The sequence below is a fragment of the Ceratotherium simum genome, chromosome 14 (genome assembly GCF_057802395.1).
Source record: "Ceratotherium simum simum isolate JZ-2026a chromosome 14, ASM5780239v1, whole genome shotgun sequence".
Taxonomy (NCBI): domain Eukaryota; kingdom Metazoa; phylum Chordata; class Mammalia; order Perissodactyla; family Rhinocerotidae; genus Ceratotherium; species Ceratotherium simum.
The window spans coordinates 16,690,062-16,709,831 of NC_141913.1; the positions used below are offsets into that span (position 1 = coordinate 16,690,062).

General features: G+C 40.6%; 1 protein-coding gene across 6 annotated transcripts in view; it reads right to left on the minus strand.

Annotated features, from left to right (window-relative positions):
• Window positions 1–3,466: 3,466 nt before the first annotated feature.
• ZNF521 (zinc finger protein 521) overlaps window positions 3,467–19,770 on the minus strand; it is a 276,035-nt gene continuing 259,731 nt past the window's right edge. For 5 of the 6 annotated variants that reach the window (XM_087439087.1, XM_014780260.2, XM_014780259.2 and 2 more), the window contains one exon: window positions 3,467–4,311. In XM_087439087.1, coding sequence (XP_087295213.1) covers window positions 4,282–4,311 — 30 coding nt within the window. In that variant the 3' untranslated portion in view covers window positions 3,467–4,281. Of the gene's footprint in view, window positions 4,312–7,418; window positions 7,647–19,770 lie in introns of those variants that run through there. The other variant, XM_087439084.1, reaches the window with a different exon arrangement.

Sequence of the window (19,770 nt, forward strand, 5' to 3'; positions counted from 1 at the left end):
TCATTATCCTTCATCATTAAAAAAAAAAAATCCATCTGAAATCTAAATGTCCAGGAACAGGGGTGGGCTCAGATAGAACATACTCATCTGGTGGATCACTGCTCAACCTGAAGCAACAGAAATATGAAGGCCACAGAGCAACTTCAAAACTGCATAGGATCCTAATTTAAAACAAAGAGCAACTCAAACTTTTATGTACAAAAATCATATAATTATTTTTAAACAAATATTTGAAATAGGCTGGAATGAGAAATAATTGATGCCAAAGGTCAAAACCAGCAATCCAAGCGTCAGACCTGGCCTGAAAGTGTGTCTCATATGGCCCACACGGTAGGGGTCAGCCGAGTTTGAATAAAAAACGGAGTAGGTTGCCAACATTTAGAAATTGGCACATGGCACGTAACCACCCGGATTGCTGGCTTCTCCTGAGACACTGGGCAATCTGGCCGCGGCAGGCTGCTTTCCCTCCAGGCAACAGTTGGGGGCAGGTGATGGGGCATTTGTTGTCCAGGTTGCCAGAGTCCCTACTGGGCCAGATTTCTCACTCATTGAGTTTGTAATCCTGGGCCAGGTGCAAGGGTGGTGGGGTTCTGGGTCATTTTCCCTCCTTCCTCATCTTCCAAAACTTGCTATTGGTTATTATATTACTTCAGAGTTAAAATAATCATTAAATGCCCAGTTGCAAAAAGTAACGTTGAGGGAAGAGTCTGAGGCCCATACCACTTCTCTGCTGCTTGGATGTTATTTTCACGTTTCTAGCCTTAAGTCCAGGGCACTCGCCTGAGAATGTGAGCTCGGCCCAGTGGTTCTCAAACGTGGCTACACCAGAATCACCTGGGGCACTTTTGATGTCCAGCTTGCACTCCAGACCAATTAAATCAGACTCTCGGGAAGTGGGATTCAGGCAATAGTTTTTTAAAGTTCCCCAGGTGATTCCAATGTAAAAAGGTCCTTGAAAAAAATCAGAAAACTTTACACTAGAGCAGTTTCTCAACCTTGGTGCTATTTTCATTTGGGACCTGATAATTCTTTGTTCTGGGGACCAGTCCTGTGGACTGAAGGATGTTTAGAAGCATCTCTGGCCTCTACCCATAGATGCAGTAGCAATTCCCCCAGATGAGAACCACTGCATTAGATGATGAAATTGTGGTCATTTTATTGGCCACTTGCCTGTATACAAGGTCATTGAGAAATTTCTTTTGGAATTAAAAGCTAAGAAAAAAATTTTTCTCTTAAGAAAGTGGTTCATTTTTGTTGTTATTTTTCTTTTACTACCAGGAAGCCCAAAGTCAATGCTAAAATGCATTCAAAACCAAAATTAAAGCACAAATAAGACAACTACTTTAGTGTATTTTCTCCCCTCTGGATGATGCTAATTTTCCTATTAACATTTTGTTAATCTTTAAGTTGCCTTATATTCTGAGGGAATAAGGTAGGAAATAAATATAAAAAAGGTAACAAGCAAAGAGGGAATGACTGTTCCATGCACTGCTCAGTATTTATGACCCAAAGAACAGTTGGTCATAAGGAAGGACCTACTAAATTTGAATTGTCATTGGAGGATCAGCCAGGCATGTGTGGCAAATAAGGGTCAACCCCTTTAGCCTCCAGCTTTGTCTGGGAAGAGGCCGAGCTGTGCGTGTGTTGGAGTCCAATGGCCAGCAGTGTGGTGGCCTCTAGGAGAATGATAAGCAGGAGCTTCTGTTGCTGCCTAAGAATTTCACCTCCTGCTGTTTCCTAGGAGTCTGGGAGGCGATGCTGTTAAGGGCAACCTGGGATCCATCCGTGGACTAACACCGTCTCCTGCTCTCTGTGAGGGAAGAACAGCTTACTTTTAGTAAAATATAACCACTCATTAATAACTTAAGTTTTAAAGCTTTTAAAAAAATCATTATTAAGTGTGGCTATTTCATTTTAAATGCAAAAACCTTGAATAGACCAGAGATCTTAATTTTTTTTAAATAAGTTGAGTATTTTAATTATGAATGTAGTTGCATATTCTTAGCATACTTCATTATTTATGTAGCCGGTGAAAAAGCTTTTTAATTAAATAGCATGCTGGCAATCCATTGTGAAATGTATACATGTAGGTTTTCCTAGCATTAAAAAACTAAACACACACACACACACGAAACATTCTGGCAAGCACACGTACTTTAAGCACTATGAGGTACTTGTTTTGGAATGATCTTAAAATTTGACCAAGCTTTTTTTTTTTTATTGGTAGCAAAAGAAGCAGTATAATTTGCCAGCACTCTGCATGGTTATGTACATTTAATGCATTCAACTAACTTGCAAATAGGGTAGAGCGGTGGTTCTCAAAGTGCAGCCCCCCACACCAGAAGCATCAGCATCACCCGGGAACTTCTTAGAACTGCAAAATTTTGAGCCCCACCCTGGACCAACTGAATTAGCAATTCTGGGCATCGGGTCCCACCCTGTGACGGAACAAGCCTTCCATGTGATCCTGATGCAGGCTAAAGTTTGAGAACCGTGGGGTGAGGATTACGCTTTGTGGTGCCGGTAATCTGGGTTTCAGTGGGGGGGGGGGGGTCCCCTAGTGACAGGTGGTCACAATAAAGTGAATCAGTACACACTTGAGTTTCCCCAGCAAAAAAGTGCTGCAAGAACTCGCACTTGTTTAGGGCTTAAAGATCTGCTTGAGGTCCTCAGTGTTTCAAAGAGGTCAAAAGAGTCATAGTGAGTGAAATATTTTAAACATGATGTGGTTGAAAGTTGTCCATTGTATCAGGTGTATACTTACCAATTTTGACTAAACATGTATATTAGGACTCAGTTTACACATTGCTATTCTCTTCTTTCAAACAAAAAAAAAAAGGCTCTGAAATTAGAGCTCGTATTCATTCACCGTTTTGTGGCAGGCTGTGGTGCCAGCCATCTTCCAGAGACACCCACGCCTGTGTGAAGTCCGATGACCAAGCTGCGTGACCTCCCCTGGCTGGGGGGACCAAGGCCAGGAGGTGGAGTGATTTGGAGAAGACCACACTGGGAGTCAGTGCCAGAGCTAGAACTAACAGCAGCCCGGCTCCCTGCTCTGTGCTTTGTCTTCTGAATGAACAAAGCTGCTTCTTAAGTACACATAAGCCAAACTGCCTCTCAAATTGCAGCCATCTACTTTGAGTTCAGATTTGCACAGCATGACATGAATTGGGCTGCAAATTATGCAGAAAACAGCCATCACATCCATCTGTGATGTCAGAATCCTCCAGTACAATGTGACCTGGTAGTATCTGAGAGAGCAGAAGTATATTGGGTCTGATTCCTTCCCCAGGCAGGATGACAACTCTCCTCCCAGATGCACTGGGCCCAGTGAGAAAAGGTTAAATATGATTGAGGTTACGCCTGTGATATGCTCAAGAGCAGATTTCATTTCCAAGGGTGCAGGCAATTAGGTCTTTTTAATGGTAGAGCAACTAGAAAAAGAAAACACACAAATACACTCATACCTAATGGTAAACTGAATTTATTTCCTCTTGGAAAACAATTCCAGTAATCTCCAGGTTCAGACCGCAGAGTAAACATTAATAACAGTAACATACAGGTTAGTTCAACTGATTCAAGAATTTGGCTGTGTGAAATCATTAAAGAAAACCTTGAACACTCAAAGCCTCAAATGTATCCAGGAAAAAAAAAATTCTTTGACAGTCTACATAACAACTATTGCATATATAGTGATGCTACCTGTCACACTGCAAGGCTTACAAATATATATATGGGCCTTATCCAGCTGTGGGGTTCTGTTCTGGAAGAACATCTCTTCATGGTTTGCAAGAATCTTCAGCAATAAAAAATAGTCTTGGATTTAACCGTTGATATACCAAAAGAGAAATTCTAGGCTTACGTGTAAATAAAAGGAAGTCCAAACATCATCTCATGTGTAACAGAGTTGTTTTCATCTGTCTTCCTTGAAAATACTTTCTCTTAAGCCATTTTGCTCACATTTCTTTTTTAATCTTGCCTGAATAGGGCCCAAGTCCACTTGTCTTTATAAGACCATTTTAGTATCAGACGACATAATACATGTGCAACACTTTATATACAAGGAGTCTATCCGGTGCTCGAAAGTTCAAACACATGAGCATCTCCGGTGCTCGAAAGTTCAAACACATGAACATCCAACAGTTTTGATAATACAAGTTTTATGGTACAATACAATGTTTCTGAATAATATACATTAACAATGAAAGTTTCGTGCAAAGAGTAAAACATGTTCCCTTTTTGTGCCACAAAAGTAATTCTCCTTGAGAGACCATTCTTGCACTAACTGCTGTGTTGGGTCATCGTATGATTCTGTAATAAAAAAGAAAGAGGGGGAAAAAAAAACTTAAGTGATTGTATTTTCATCAGACCAAGTATCTATAAATGCTGATAGGTTTATAGTCACATGAACACTGTGTTTCTGTACCCTGATCAAGAGGTGCTGATGGGGGCCCTGACTCCTCATTGCCCCCACTGAACTGTACCAGGAGGGAGAGGCATGGCCAGGGGCAGAGGTGAGGTGAGGTGATGGGCCCCTACCTTCCTTCTCTCTGTCTCTGCTATGCTTTTCCAGAATACTCTCCCACCTTCCATCATCTCTTCTTATCAAAATAAAACCCATTTTTCAAAGACCAGGGTAGCACTATTTTAATAGTTTTATTTATCTGTGTATTATTTCCATTGATTACAAATGCTTTTGTTCTAATCCTCCTAGATGGTGAATGTCTTAACAGCAGAGGCTCTATCTGTCCCTGAATATAGGCTTTAAAGGCAAGAACTGCCTGGCCAACAATCCACAGGAAGCTTCTCCAGCTCCCTTCCTGGGGGTGGCCTCAGGGCTGTGCCACCTGGCTGAGGAGCAGATTACGGCAGCCTGCAGCCAATCCCCCTCCCCAGCCGAGGCAGCTTTTGTTGTATTTTGGTAGTCTCCTCTCCATCCACACAGCATGTCCCCTTTCTGAGTGACCAACCTGTTTCCATATTGTGAGAGGGCAACTGGGATACCTGGGCAACTTATAACTGCAAGCCAGGCCCTGAGGGTGGAAACTGGGCAGGCAGGCCCCAGACCTGTGCTTGTGGCCTGCGTGGGGGATGGTCACAGACCCACGGGGCATTCATTCCAAGCATAAGCCTGGAGATGGACTGATTTCTACTTTCCCTCCTCTGCACTTCCCCTGAGCCATGTTCTCCCACCTCTCACCTTGTACACCCTCTATCCCTCTGATCAGAACCTTCAGCCTGGCTCAAAATACTACCATTTCCATGCTCATCCCGTCTAAAACTGATTTCGCCCTTCTCTGATTTCCCACTGTACTTTATACTGCTCTTATTGTATGTATCTTAGGTCTTGTCTTCTGGTTATGCAGGCCTGGCTCTCTCCCTATGTCAGTAATTCTGGTGTTCATTCATTTCTTTGTTCCTTCACAAGCATCTGTTGAACACTTGTATCACCACCTGCCACAGCCCACAGCATCACAGTGCTTGGTCAAGAGGATCTGGCCAACAGAATGACTGACTAGCTAGGCAAGGGCTATTGAAGGGAAAAGGAGGTCCCTGCCTTCATGTCTTCCAAGTGTGCACAGTCTAAAGAAGAAAGATGTGTGGGCACATAACGGTAAAGCAACATGGCAGGATTGTATTAGAAATGAACACAGAAATGTCATGACTATACCTCACCCTGCCTAGCCTTTGGGGAAGGCTTTGCAGTGGAGGTAACAAGCAACATTTTAGTTGAGGCTGGAAACATGAGAAGACATTTGGGATGCAGGGAGGGCCCTCCAGACCAAGAGACTCACGTGGGTAAAGGCAAAGAAGCAAGAACGTGCGAGGTATGTTCGTGGACCTGCAACTCACTCAGATCAGTTGGAGTCTTCTAGAGAGTCTTAGAATCAAGAGTACTGATGAGAAATAAAGATGGAGGGTAGTCTGGGGCCAGATTATAAAGAGCCTTCTGTACCTTGCTAAGACTTTGTCTTGTAGGGGAAGAGGAGCTATGGAAGTTTTTTAAACAGAGGGCTTTGTCTTAGAGATCCTTGTTAGCTTTTCATCCTCCACAACCACCAGCAAAATGCCTACTCAGTGAATACGGGCTGAATGACCAGAGGCTTGGCTGCTGACATTTGCCCAGTCAGGGCTGAGAGCGCCAGGGAGGGAGACGGGAGACCTGGGAGGAGGACCCAGGTCTTCTGTTCCCTAGTTCCAACTTAGCCCATTTTTTAAAAAGACTGACAACAAATAATAATAATGAGGAACATTATTTCACCCTTCCTTATTTAAAACATATCTATTTTTTATTAATTCAGTGAAAGATAAGCTGGATTTATTTTTCTTCTTAGTAGTATTAGCCTAAAAGCACATTCAGGAGCAGACTAGTTTTATGCCAACTCTTTTTTCTTTGTACTGATTTTAAATACTTCTGAAAATTATTTTTCACCAATAGATAGACAGGGTAATCAAAATACTGATGAGACTAAAAACTTCCCTTGAAAATCAACACAATCATGATCAGAGAGGTTATAAACAATAAAAAAGTTCAATTGCTCAAAATATATGGTATAGACTTGCTCATACCATTTGCTATCTCAAAGAGTCAAGTTTGATCTTACAGAAAGATTTTTTATTTAAAAAAAAACAAAATAACTAAAAAAAATAAATACAAGTTATGACAATAGTTACCTAAATGATATGACACTGACAGAAGGATGCGTAATTTTTTTTATAACAAAATAAAAAAGAAACCAGTTTAATAACATTATCTTTAAATGTTTAAGTGCTTACAATAGACATTCCACTTTCAATAGGATTCTAGGTTAATCAAAGGAGATATATTGCAATCTCTCCCGTGTTTTTATATGTACTTACATTGAGATATTGCAAAACAAGGACCTAACACAAATTGGCCATAAGAGTTGGCAATAGTTGTGTCTTGGATACTTTCATCCTAAACCAAAGCCATACAAGTCTCTTCAGAGGTGCAAAGAAATGAACAAATACATCTGATTCACCTATTGCAACAGATTGAAGTCGTTACTATAAAGCAGTTATGCTTTGCATATTAAGAGAGAAGAATATAAATCATTTGAGAGAAGAACAAGAGTATGGCTTGTGAAATTCAAGCTTATACAAAAATGAAGAGCACCAATATAAATAATGTCTAAATGGGAAATGCGGCATGAAAAATGGCAAAGGCAGAAAGTCCTCTTGGTGTGGAGATGCCTGCACACCACTGAGATCACTTACTGTCATTTGTTTTTTCTTTCTTTTGCTCCAGCTCAACTGAGGGCTAGGAAAGGGTCCCGCTAGTCATGGCGTCCACCATTGGCAAGGACTCTCAAGGTGGGAAGGGCGCATATTCCTAGATGGTCTTGGGGAATGCGCACACTTGCATTAAAAAAAAAAAAAAAAAAAAGAAACCCAGATGATTCTGATCCAGTCCTCAAAGGCTTGCCCTCGTCACCTTTGAGGATCCTGGGATGTGTCTGTTCCCCATCCCCACACTGTGTTCTGAGTCACTGAAAATACAAATGGCCTAATTTCATCTTCTGAAGGAAGGATGGAGGTCGGAGCTGCACAGGTTATTGGATTGGCTTTCGGGGTTGGAGAGAAGAGATGCGGAGTGTCAGTCTCTAGACTTCACTGAAGATCTTCTGATAAGAGAAACAAGAAGTTGCTTCATAGGAGCCTTCCATGTATTTTGTGTGTTTTTAAAATCATAGACATCATTTCTTTAGAAAGAGAGACAAGAAGTGGGAAAGATGAAAACTAGACAGGAGGGGCACTAAGCACAAAGAGAGGGTGGCTCCGAGCGCGGCTCGCTCCTGCCCTGGCTCCTTGCCATCCCACAGAGCCAGTCCTGAGTCACTGCAGCACAACGTGGATGCACCGAGAGGAGAAAACGCTGCCAGGTCGTCCGCAAGCAGCCTCCTCGTGTAAGAATTTTCTGCTCTTTAGGTCTGGAGGAAACCACTACACTAGAACAAAGCAGTGGGTAATCTCACCAATTTTACACAGCAATTCACAGTCCCCAAAGTACTTTAATGCAATGACAGGTTATGAGAAAAAATATCTGTTCCAATGAAGGGAAAGTGTTTTACATAATTGAGGAGAACATCAGTGCAGCATGGACGGGGGTAGGTGGGTGATGACAGAAAAGGAAGTAGGAAGAGAAGAAAACTTCTGTAATCCCACAGAGAGCCATATTCTACTCTGCAAAAAGCCATCTCTTGGAGACCCCAAGTCTAAGTAACTGAAAATTGCAAACCATTAATCCCAGTTATGAACAGTTGTTTTACACGAGGGGGGTTTGTGTTAAAAAAAAATCAAATCCACAACACACCTTAAAGCTTAGGAGACAATCCATCTAGGTAGATACCGTTATAGCCAGGTTTCAAAAAAACACTCTCTTTACCGTAAAGGGCCCCATTCGGAAAGAGTGCGCTCTATCTTTTTTTCTCTATAAATGTGAAATTAAACTTAGAAAGCTAAAAAACAGATGAGGACCTTATAAATTCCCTTCTAGCACTATGTATTTCTTTTTAAATATGAGATGCCTTTCATTTTACAAGACTGGAATTCTCATTTTGGGCTTGGCATTCTAACAAATGATTAATTCAGCCTCCTCCTTTCTGAGAGCTGACCACATTTACTGGTCAAATGGTTTAATCCTATTTAAAATGCAATCCAAGTAAAATATTTTTAAATAAAAATAAAAACCCACAATCCCCCAAAACTGTTCACCTTGGGCCAGCTATCCCATTTGCCTGCGATCTTGGTGTGAATCTGAATATTTGCACCTATAATAATGATGAAATTAAGCTTTGGAGAAAAGCCAGGGTGAATCTACCTTCCCAGGGTTGAGAAATTAAGTCCCCACCTCCAGAACTTGTGTCCACAGATTGCCCTCACTCGTCCAATACTTTGGCCGAGACCACGTTTCGTCTGTGCTCTGTAACCCTCTCTTGGCATCAGCAAAATGTTAAGTAGTGATGGTAATAAAAATGAAAACTGCGTTTGAATGGAAGTTTTGTGAGATTTGTTGATTCAAAGATGTTAATCACTTTTACCATGACTTGTCTATTTATAGCCCTTAGTCTCCACCAAATTCCGACAAGCTTTTAAAACTAAGAAAAAGAGCCAGCATGCTACTTTAAAAAGGAAAGAAAAAATAAATAAATAATACACGTTCCACTAATTCACTCTGCCATTAGAATCCCGAATTTAAACTGCAGTTGTATTCAATTTAAATGAGATGTTTTCCAACCCGATGAAATAGGAGGCAATTGCGGCTCTGCAACAATGCAAGGCGGGAAGAAATAAAAGAAATATAAAGATTAAATGTGGCTGTTTCTTTCAACAGATGGTGACAGCACCACGGCAGCATGGTCTTTTTTCTTTAGTTGAAGAACGCAAACATCCGTAATCAATCATCACTGATTAACTAATTATATTACCCTCCCTTTTACCACTAGCATTGGACCTTTATCTGTAAACACTATGGATAATCTGTATGCTCTTATTTTTCTAGAAGCATATTCCAGTACACGTGCGGTCGTGCAGTTACAGGCTGCAAACAGAATTCTACATTACCGTCCACCTTAAAGCACTATTGCTTTTTTATTTTTTTTAAACAAAAGCAATTGGTTTCCAACAGGCTGGATAATAAGTCTTTTGACCTGCATTCTTCTTTGACCCATTAAGGTCACCCCTGTGCTCGGGCATATAGCTGACTTAGGAAATGCCTGCAAGTCCCACATTTCATCTCCTGCCCACTCAAAATAAAGCTTTCTTTAAATGTGTCTGTACGGGTCCCTGAAGGCCAAAGAGGCATCCCTGTAGTGGGCAATGGAGGGACAGAAGCTTCTGCCTTTATTAATGAATGCAGACCATTATGAGTCTGGCTGGCTCCTTCCCTGTTCCCAGAAGCATATACTGTACGTGACTTAAAATGCTAGAATATTGACACAAAGCGAGCCGGGCACCCCTAAGGAAAATTACTCCTTGGATATAATGTAGGCTCGTAACAGCTATTAGAGTACAAAATAAAACCCTCCGGGATCAAACTGACATATACCGCATTCTACCTAGTCCTCAAACATTAGAAGAATTTCTTTGTGAAGGCGTTCTCAAGGACAGCATTAAACTGACTTTTGTAGCAATCTGCAACAGCTTTTTGGCTTAGAGCTTTTAGTACTAAATCTCTGGTTTGAATCAATATAAGTACTATATCTTCTACATTAATCAATACATTTGGTTCAATACATGTTCTATTAAATTATACTTTCTAATCAAGATTTTTTCATTTCCACCCTCTCTCTTTTTCATTCCCAACTTCTTTTGTAGTAAAATAGTTTTAAAAGTGTATGCAGCTAATGATGACAGGATACTGGGTTATTTCCCCCACACGTTACAGAAAAAAAACAAGGCAAAGGGCAGCCTTTAAACGTCTTAATAAGGTTAACGGGATATGAACGTAATAAATTAACATTTTCAGAGTCCACACAATTACAAAAGTACTCATAATTTTAAATTAATTAAAAGTAAATTGCTACAGCTCTGAAAGTACCATTAGGAGTGTTCTAAAAATTACACTGAAGACCCAAATCATCCAAAAGTACAAATCAGACCCCATTTTGCCACCCTGAAGTCTCCATTATCCACAAACTATATACTTCCTGGCTGGAGAAATTTTGGGTACTTGTGTTTTCATGGACCTTACCTGGTAAACATCAGGCACATATATGTGAGTAAGTACGTTTTTGTGAGGTATGTTATATTTTAATGAATATTCTTTAAAAGACAATATATAATATTTCCTAAAGTGCTTTGAGAATCTAAAAAACATATTCATATAATAGATTTTCACAGCCAGGGAAGTTGACTCATAATTTTTACTTTGGTAGAATTTACTAAAATGAGGTTCTACTCCTTTATTTTGACATAGCAATGGCATTTCCGAAACTGTCTGTCATGATAGGCTTTTGGTCCTCTCTTTAATGCCATGAGTGAAGCATTTATGATCATGTTTGCACTGACAGAATTTCTTCTTTTATTTTTTCATATGGTAATGTCATCACCATGAACTTACAGAGACACTGATGCATTTTCTTTTGACATTTAACAGTTCACATAGGCTTGGCCTGACATCTCAAAGCATTTTCTGGATGACTCTAAGCTATATTAAAGCAAAAGGTGAAATGGCATCATCAGAAGTGATCAGAAAAATATAAGATATTAAAGACAGAAAAGAACTTTTAGGTTATTTAGTTTGCCCCCTTGCTGGAACAGAATTGTTTTATAAAGTTTATACTCCAGGCCAGTTTTAAATGGTTCTGGTAATGAAGCTCCTATCACATCTCCCATAGGAAATGATTCCTCATTCTAATAGACCTCACTGAACGACATTTTTGTTGTTTATCTCTGGACAGTCATGCTAAATAAGCCTAGAAAAAGGTGGTCTGAGATACCCTGAACCACGTGGACATTGCCACGTTCACGAATTTATGTTCCGAAGACCTTGACCATATATCTGTAGTATAAAGTTCTTCTATCTCCTAACCCAAAAGATGATGTAAGTTATTTCTTAATTATTATAAAAACTAAATAGATTCTAGAAGGCCAGTGGAACTTGCCTTTCAACAGAGTTTCCCAACCTCAGCACTATTGACATGTTGGGCCAGACAATTCTTTGTTCTGGGGGCCTGTCCTGTGCACTGGAGGATGTTTAGGAGTATTCTTCACCTCTATGGACAACATGCCAATGGCACCTTCCCAGTCATGACAACCAGAAATGTCTCTAGACATTGCCAAACAGCCCCTGGTGGGAAAAGCAATCACCTCCAATTGAAGACCACTGCCTTACAGGTTTTGAAAACACATTGAGCTTGCTGTACCATGCTTGAGTATACTACTTAAGTCTTCAGTCTAAGAGGTATCTCCCTCACCAAATTAAAAAAAAAAAAATTATAGCAAAAGGGACACATATATACACATGGAACTATATTACATGGAATTTTAAATACAATCAATGGGTGAGAATGAGCCATTGTCAAGAAATTGTGGAAAAGACTCTTTGAGATATATAACAAATGGCATTCCTTGTGTAAAGAATAGAGTCTCTCCAAAAATGTCCACTCATTCAGCAATTTACTAAGACTTTCCATGTACCATAAATGAACAAAGGTGGTGCATTTTAGTGGCAATTAACCAATATTGCTTTAGGAATATTTGCAATCTAATAAAGTATAAAGGGACCCAAATATTAAACTCTGGAAATCAATATTTAGGGTATGGAAACAACTATCTACTTTGAATGCACTGCAGAGCCACCATCCTTAATTTGCTGGTCTGGATTCAATAGCAGGAGTCAACTATACCTGTAAGTAATGCATCAGAGAATCAAAGAAATGGTTTCAGAGCTGGGAGGGTCCTAGTAGCATCTGTTCCAATATCTCATTTTATAGATGAAGAAATGAGTCTCAGAGAGTTTAAGCCAACTTTCAAGGTCTTACAGCCACTCCAGTGGCTAAGCTGGCTTTGGGCATGAAGCAATTGTTGCGTGGTGCTGGTTGCTGTATTCTAATCCCTGGGCTGAGCCAGCTGCATGGATGACGGATGCTCACCATCATGGCCCTCACCAACTACAGGGAGGACAGTGTGCTATGGGCCTCAGAGAAAGGGTGTCTCACTTCCTGAGAGGCTGTGGGCTTAATTCTCAGAGGAGTCACACTTGCCTGGTGCTGGAGTGATGAGGAGGAGTAGGTTAGACGAGAGTGATGGGCTCCAGAGGGAGAGAGTAAGCATGAGTCAGGCTGAGAGCCACAGAGGGCGGAGACTGTGTAGGACTCCAAGTCATTTGGGGGGCGGAAGATCCATCAGGCTGGGCAGGCAGCTGGGGAGTCAGTTCAAAAAAAGCCTATTTTCACCACAGGTCCTCTTTTTTACAACATCAAACCAAGCTGGGAAAGCCTATGGTGGTTAACAATGTCACAAGAATACCCACCTAATTAGCCTAGCCTTAGCCTAATGTGAGTCTTCAGAAGCCTAAGCAAAGACTAATTTTTAAAATAATGCCATATCCAAATTGTTAATGTAGAACAATTTCTAGTATTTTGACAATTAAACATTTACAGAGAAATAGAACAAGCCATTCTGATCCACCAGCTTCAAAACAACAAAGACTACTGATGAGTCATATGTGGGAAATGTTAACATTGTAGCCATTTCATTTTTTTAGTATGAGCTTAAAAATGATAGTAAAATTTCAGTCACTAGCTGATCTCTATCTGTTTTGCAACCTGACAGGCTAGAAAATTTCCCTTTTTGGAACTGATAATAGCAGGCACTCTCAACTACACTGAGGACAAAAAAGTGCCGAATTGGAAGAATAGGCGAAAAAGAGCAAAATGGCCTCTGGATATGTATTAAAAGTATAAAGTTGATTTTAAAAGAAAACAATGAATTGAGTTACCTGTTTACATGGAGGGAGCCAACATGAAATTTAAATCAAACTGTACAAAACCAGCAAAAGTGAAAGAGAGCCTGGAGCTTAAAGATTCTGGAATTGCAGGATCCCAGCGTATTGTGGGACAGAAGGCTTTGATAGCAATACAGTCTAATAAGATATTCAGGGATTAAGTCAGTGCTTCACAGACAGATGTGTCCATGTGCCAGTTGTTGCTAAGCTTTAATTTTTCCCCCTGTAATGTTTAATTTATCACACTGGTGCTTTCTAAACTAGAACATCTGTAAACAAGGTTAAGAATGACCTCCTTCCAATTTTACATCCGTGAACAGCGCCCCTTCTTCGTGCTCTAATTTTAGATACCTTAAAGATAAATAAATCTGTGGAAGGAAGGAAAAAGGCAGCTTGTCTGACACTGTAATGTGTTCATCTTGGGCAAATACGAATTTTCTCTCTGCCTGGCTCTTGGTGCACACAACCGACTCTTGACTCTCAAGCCATATTCAGGCAACCTCTTCCGAGTCAAATGCAATTAAACAAACTTCTGCTAAATATTTAACAGCCTTGTGTAGTAATTAGTGGCAAATAATGGAGGCTTAAATTGGTAACTGCTCAGAAATGTCCTCTTGCAAACATTACAAATTTTCTGCTCCTCCCTTTTCTCTTAGATTTTCAATCCCAGAAGGTTTTTGGTTTTTTTTTTAAAGGATTTAGTTAGTGAAATTACCCATAGTCACATTCCTTGGCCCAAGAACTTGCAGTCACGTTGGGTTGTTTTACATCAGCTGCAAGATTCAACCAGCATTACTTATTTCCCTTCTGTTTTGAAATCCATTGAAATTTAAAGTTATGTACCTGGAAGCTGTTGGAACAGGGCATTGATTTAGAAACTGACTGGCAGGCTTAGGATTTAAACTCTGGTCCACTAGATTCAAAAGGTCATCTGATTAGAATGGGAGAAGCACAAGGCGTTGTAATTTATATTCAAAGGGTAACCTTTGTAGGGAGAAGGAGGGAGCAAGGACTTTCTGCTTTTCCACTTGATATGAACAAGGATTCCCTTCAACCAAATTCCAATAATTATGAAAAATAGTTTATTGAACTTTGGCAAAAAGCAAACGAAATGCCACTTTCTTATAGCGTATTATTTCTTTTATTAAAAATAGTGCCATACTCTCTAGGAGGTAAACTCACTCGAGTAAGTCAAACATGTTATAAATCATTATAAAAAAATCTTTCCCCATTGTAAGCAACCAAATGCATGTCTACTAGGGCATTTGCTTTAGTAAATATACATAAAAAGAATAAAACTGTGAAAGGACAATGTATTGATTTACATAATTGAACTGTGTTAAGTATGAGTGAGTGTGTGTGGGTGCACACGCACGCATGCATGCACATGTGCATATCCATGCCTAAGCACGTGAGCATGTGCTGTGGAAAGGGGGAAAGAGTTACATACATGCATGGGTTCTACAGGTAAGATCCTTCGTGTTTGCCTTTGATTTTTCTGTCCCTCAGGACTCATGCTCCTGCATGAAGAATGCAATTAGAAGGAGCCTCCAAGTAGCCCTTGTTTTAAATTCTAAGTCTTTTTAAAGTACAAATATTTCACAGGCTCAAATCTATTTGGGTGTATCTCACTTTAAATTAAAAAAAAAAAAATCCTGGTTTGGAGAGAGGAGATAAAATTTCTGCACTCAAGTTTGGTGTTCTTTTTTTACTTGCTTGCTTTCTTTCCTTTCCCCTTTCCCTGCATGTAGAAAGTTTCAAGTCCCTTTTCTTTAATAATCTCTTGCCTCTTCATCCCCTGAAATCATCCCTGTTTATCAGCCAGTTCACACAGGCACAAAGAGAAGAAATCAGGAATGCTTAAGTGTATCTCTTACCCTATACTGAAACTTGTCATGTCTCAAGATGTATTTGTATTCTCTCTTGTCCATCATCTCCACTTGTCTCAGAATCTTTCAGGTCTTAAAATGGTAGAGCTGCCCCCTACTCTCCAGCCAGCCAAGAAGAGCCTCTACTGGTTTCAGAAACCCTCCCTTAAACTGCCCTTCTCCTCCACTTCCGGGGCACCTTTTCTGGCATTGCTCCTAGGTCTCTGTGGGATAGTGTCCCCGCCCCTCACGGTGCACAGAGCTACTAGAAAGGCAGCCCTTTAATTCCCCCACATAAAGATGTGCTGTAGCTATGGTGAGAGTAATCTATAACCCTCACATCCTTATATAATTTGCTACTCCAAGTTAATTTTAATTCATTATGATAAAGCCATATAATTGAAAAAAATAACTCTTTAAAGTGAAGTATTTAACATGATCCTGGAAGAAAGACAGCTTTGACTAACAGAGGGCCAGGCAGCAGGCATGGTGCATACTCATGCAAATTCAAAGGTGGGCTATAAACAAGTACACATAGCAACACTGCCACGCATAAAGGGCCGGGCGACGGGAGGCCTCATTCTAATCAGTCCTCAAAGGAACCTGCCATACAGAAGTGGCACTTATTCTAATTTAAAGCCCTCATGCTTGCTTCAGTGTTGCAAAATTTATAAAAGCATAACTTCATTAAACCGCCTGGCACTTCAAAACAAATGCAAACCAGCCACAACACAGAAGGAGCTGGACAAGAGGAAGAGAAATATTCCCAGAGAGTTGTTAACTCAGATGTTCCAATAAAGTCTGCATTTGGGCGTTTCTCTTTCTGACGACGTGGTTTGCTGTGCAACTTCCCGTCACCAAGGACTTCTGCCACATGGCTCTTCATTTCTGTCATGAGGCCTGTTGCTCCTGTGAGTCTGCTTAATAACACTGAAAATCATTCAAAGTGGTTCGGCATCCACCTCACATGCAGAAACACATCTGGCAGTACCTAAACGAACGCTTTTCAGTGTTCCTTTCCTGGTCTGCAAAGAAGATGGATTCTGAACACACCACTATTACAGTTCCCATTTACTTGGGTATATATTTCAGATTCATGTAAGTTGTTGAAAAACTAACGTGAAAAATTTTTTCCCCTTAACCTCGGTCCTCAAGAAAGAAAGCAATTATATGGGCTAAGTGGAAACAATCTGCTGAATCCATGCACAGCACTGGAGAGAAGTTATTGTCACATCCTAAAACACACACTTTTAAGGAAAATTCTTCTTCTCCCCTGAACCAAAGAATCAAAGAAATGCTACAGTAAAATCACTTCAGGCTAGATTCCTAGCTACAATACAGTTTGTGTCAGAACACACATCATTTCATGCTGAACTGTCAGCACACTTCTCAAAATCATTTTTTTGGAATGCAATGCAAAGACAATCTAGAAGCCTGTATAAAACTCCAAACCTCTGAGAAAGTAGGTGTCACACACAGGTTGTACTCTGCATTGCAATCTTGGGAGAACCCAATAATGAACGACTCTTTCCCTGTTCAGTGTTTCTCATCACCCAAGCTCATATCTGTGCTAAGGTTTTGCTTCTAAGAGAATAGAGTAAGCATTCAAAAATTGTGAAAATGGAAACCCAGGGATGGATAAGAGGAAATGATCTTGGGGTGAAATCTCTTAAGGTGAATCTCTCCAACGGTGATAACAGAAGACTGTTTATCCCAGATATTTTTTCAGAAGGAAATATATATATATTTTTTTTGCTAAGGAAGATTGGCCCTGAGCTACCATCCATGCCCATCCTCCTCTATTTTTCGTATATGGGATGCCGCCACAGCATGGCTTGATAAGCGGTGCCTAGGTCTGTGCCTGGGATCCGAACATGCAAACCCCGGGCCACCGAAGTGGAGCACACGAACTTAACCACTACGCCACCAGGCCGGCCCCTCCAGATATTTTTCAAAATTTTGGAGTGGGGTTCTTGCTGTTGGTCAGAAGAGAGATCTGTCATAGGATACTACGTTGACTACAGGATGGACTGACACAAGAGATGGCAACATTATAGTTGTCACAAAAAAAATGCTGTGTGATGTGATTCATATTATTCCTAGGATAAACAAATATTGAAATTAATTCTCTTTCATCCTCATACATTTGTTTTATGGTGCTAAAAGCTTTTTTACATTCACATAATGCAATATATGGGTGAAGGTAAGTTTGTATTATTTTTCTTCTCCATGAATAAAATAGGACTAATCAGATGGAATGAGGGAGTTAATTCAATTACAGGCAGCCTTCATTATACAATAAAATATGGATTATTGATCTTGTGGAGTTGGCAATGCATGATGCAAATTCAGTGAATGAAACCGGAAGGTCTGAGCTTCAGACTATTTTTAGTCATGCTTAAATCTACCCGAACTCTTTTCACTTTTGAAAAACCACCAAAAGAAAACAATGCTAAGTAATGAAACCCAGTGCTCCAAAAGGGGACAAGTGAGAGGTTAACTCAGAGGACTGAAAGGCAGCCTGAGAAGGCCCCTCCATGGGGGTGGAATCCCCGGTTACTCTCCTATGGTGGAAGAGGAGAAAAGGGAGGCTCTTTTGGCCTGTCTGTGGAGTGGTAAGTGAAAACTTATTTGGTAGACTGAAATTTACTTCATGGGCATCTTGCCACAGATCCACCTGTAATGAGAATGAATGGATTGTTGCGGCTTTGCACTTGTGAGGCGGACTTGTTTGAAATATGCCGCTGGACTGTCCTAGAAAAATCCTTTTGTCTTTCATTTCTTAAAAAACTCAATAATCAACCCTGGTTAGAGAGAAAGCTGCTCTGACTAGGAGGGTCACGTGGAAAGTGAGGCCTACATAGCAAATACTAAAGGAAAAAAAGGTGATCTCTGATTTTCAATGTATATTTACACACCTCAGGTCTGCCTTCCCATTTCCCCTTATAAATCTGCCCCCAGACACGATGGCGTGCTGATTGCTATTTGTACTCCGCTACAAAGTGCAGACCAGCCTGTCTCCTGTATTCCTTATAAACTTCTCCCAGCTCTTCCCTACAGAGTGAACACTGCCTTTTGACCAGGTTCACATCATGCACCTTTTTGTGGGCCACAGCCCAGTGCCCTTCCACATGGCAGCACAAACAAAAGTATGCTCTTCTCTCCTCCATTTTTTTAAGAAGAGTAGAAATGGGTTCTGTGTTTTGGTAGGCACCCCTCCAAAGCACAGGTAAGAGTACCTGTGACATGTTTTCAAAAAAGACTCCAATGAAAGGGAGGAATGAGGGATGCTAAACAATGCTGCACAAAGTTGCAGACTGTTCGGCTACAGTCCAGAAAATGAATCCAATTTTTCATTCTGTCATTATAAATATTTCATTGCAAATGGTACTGATTTTCTGCAACTGTGGTTAAGCAAAGGGTCTCTGTGTGAATATTTAAGAAAAAAATAAAGGAGGAAGACAACGAAGAGGGAGGGGGAATTAAAGGTTAGCAACCAATTAATTTCTTACTTTAAATGTAAAAGATTCTGGGAGAAATTCAACAGTGATGTAGTGTGTGACTCAAAGAAGAAGAAAAAAAAAACATTTACTCTGCTCTTCTTCTGACAGTTTCTCATAAAATATCTGCAGTCCATCTATCTTTTAGTACTCCAGGCTCCTCTGGAGAGCAGAAAATGGCGGTTTAAAGCTCACTTCAGTGCCAGTCTGCGGGAGATTGCTTTCCACAGGACCCCCGCTGATGGAGGCCTAGGGGAAGAGGCCCAGGAGTTATTCAATCAGCCCGAGACTCTGGGGCGGCTGGGGGTCCTTTGAGGGCTGATTATAAAGCTGCCCTCCTGTTGCCTGCCTCGGAACAGAACGAAATGAGCAGCCTCTTGCTGAGCAGATTCTGCAAGAAGGAATTTCACCTGTCATGGAGTTTGTCAGAATTTCAGGATTTATCTTGGTGCAAAATTAATAAAATACCAACCAGGATTTCAGGCTGACTACTCAGCTGTGTCATCTCAAAGTGATCTTTCACCCCAGAAAACCTGGACAGCAAGCACAGCCATTCTTGTCCTACTTTTCCTTTGGAGGGTGAGCGAGACGAGGTGACTAACACCACCCAGACATCAGGATGAGATTTTGAACCAATTACACACAAGGCTGAATTACGTGTGGGTGCTACTGTCTTAATGTGCGACCTCTCACCTCGCCGCTGTAGTTCTAAAGCCTCTTTGGAATAAGCCCGAGTCTGAAGCATAAAAAGGCCATTTCTGCAGTTTATAACACAGTAGGTCCCCTATGGCATCACATCTGTTAAATTCATACACTGGTATTTCAGGCCTGGATTTGATTTATCTTTATAAAAGGAGTACTAACAACAGACTATGTTAAGAGCACATATTGTGAAATATTACAAATTAATCTTGGGTCAGCTGTGAGCAAG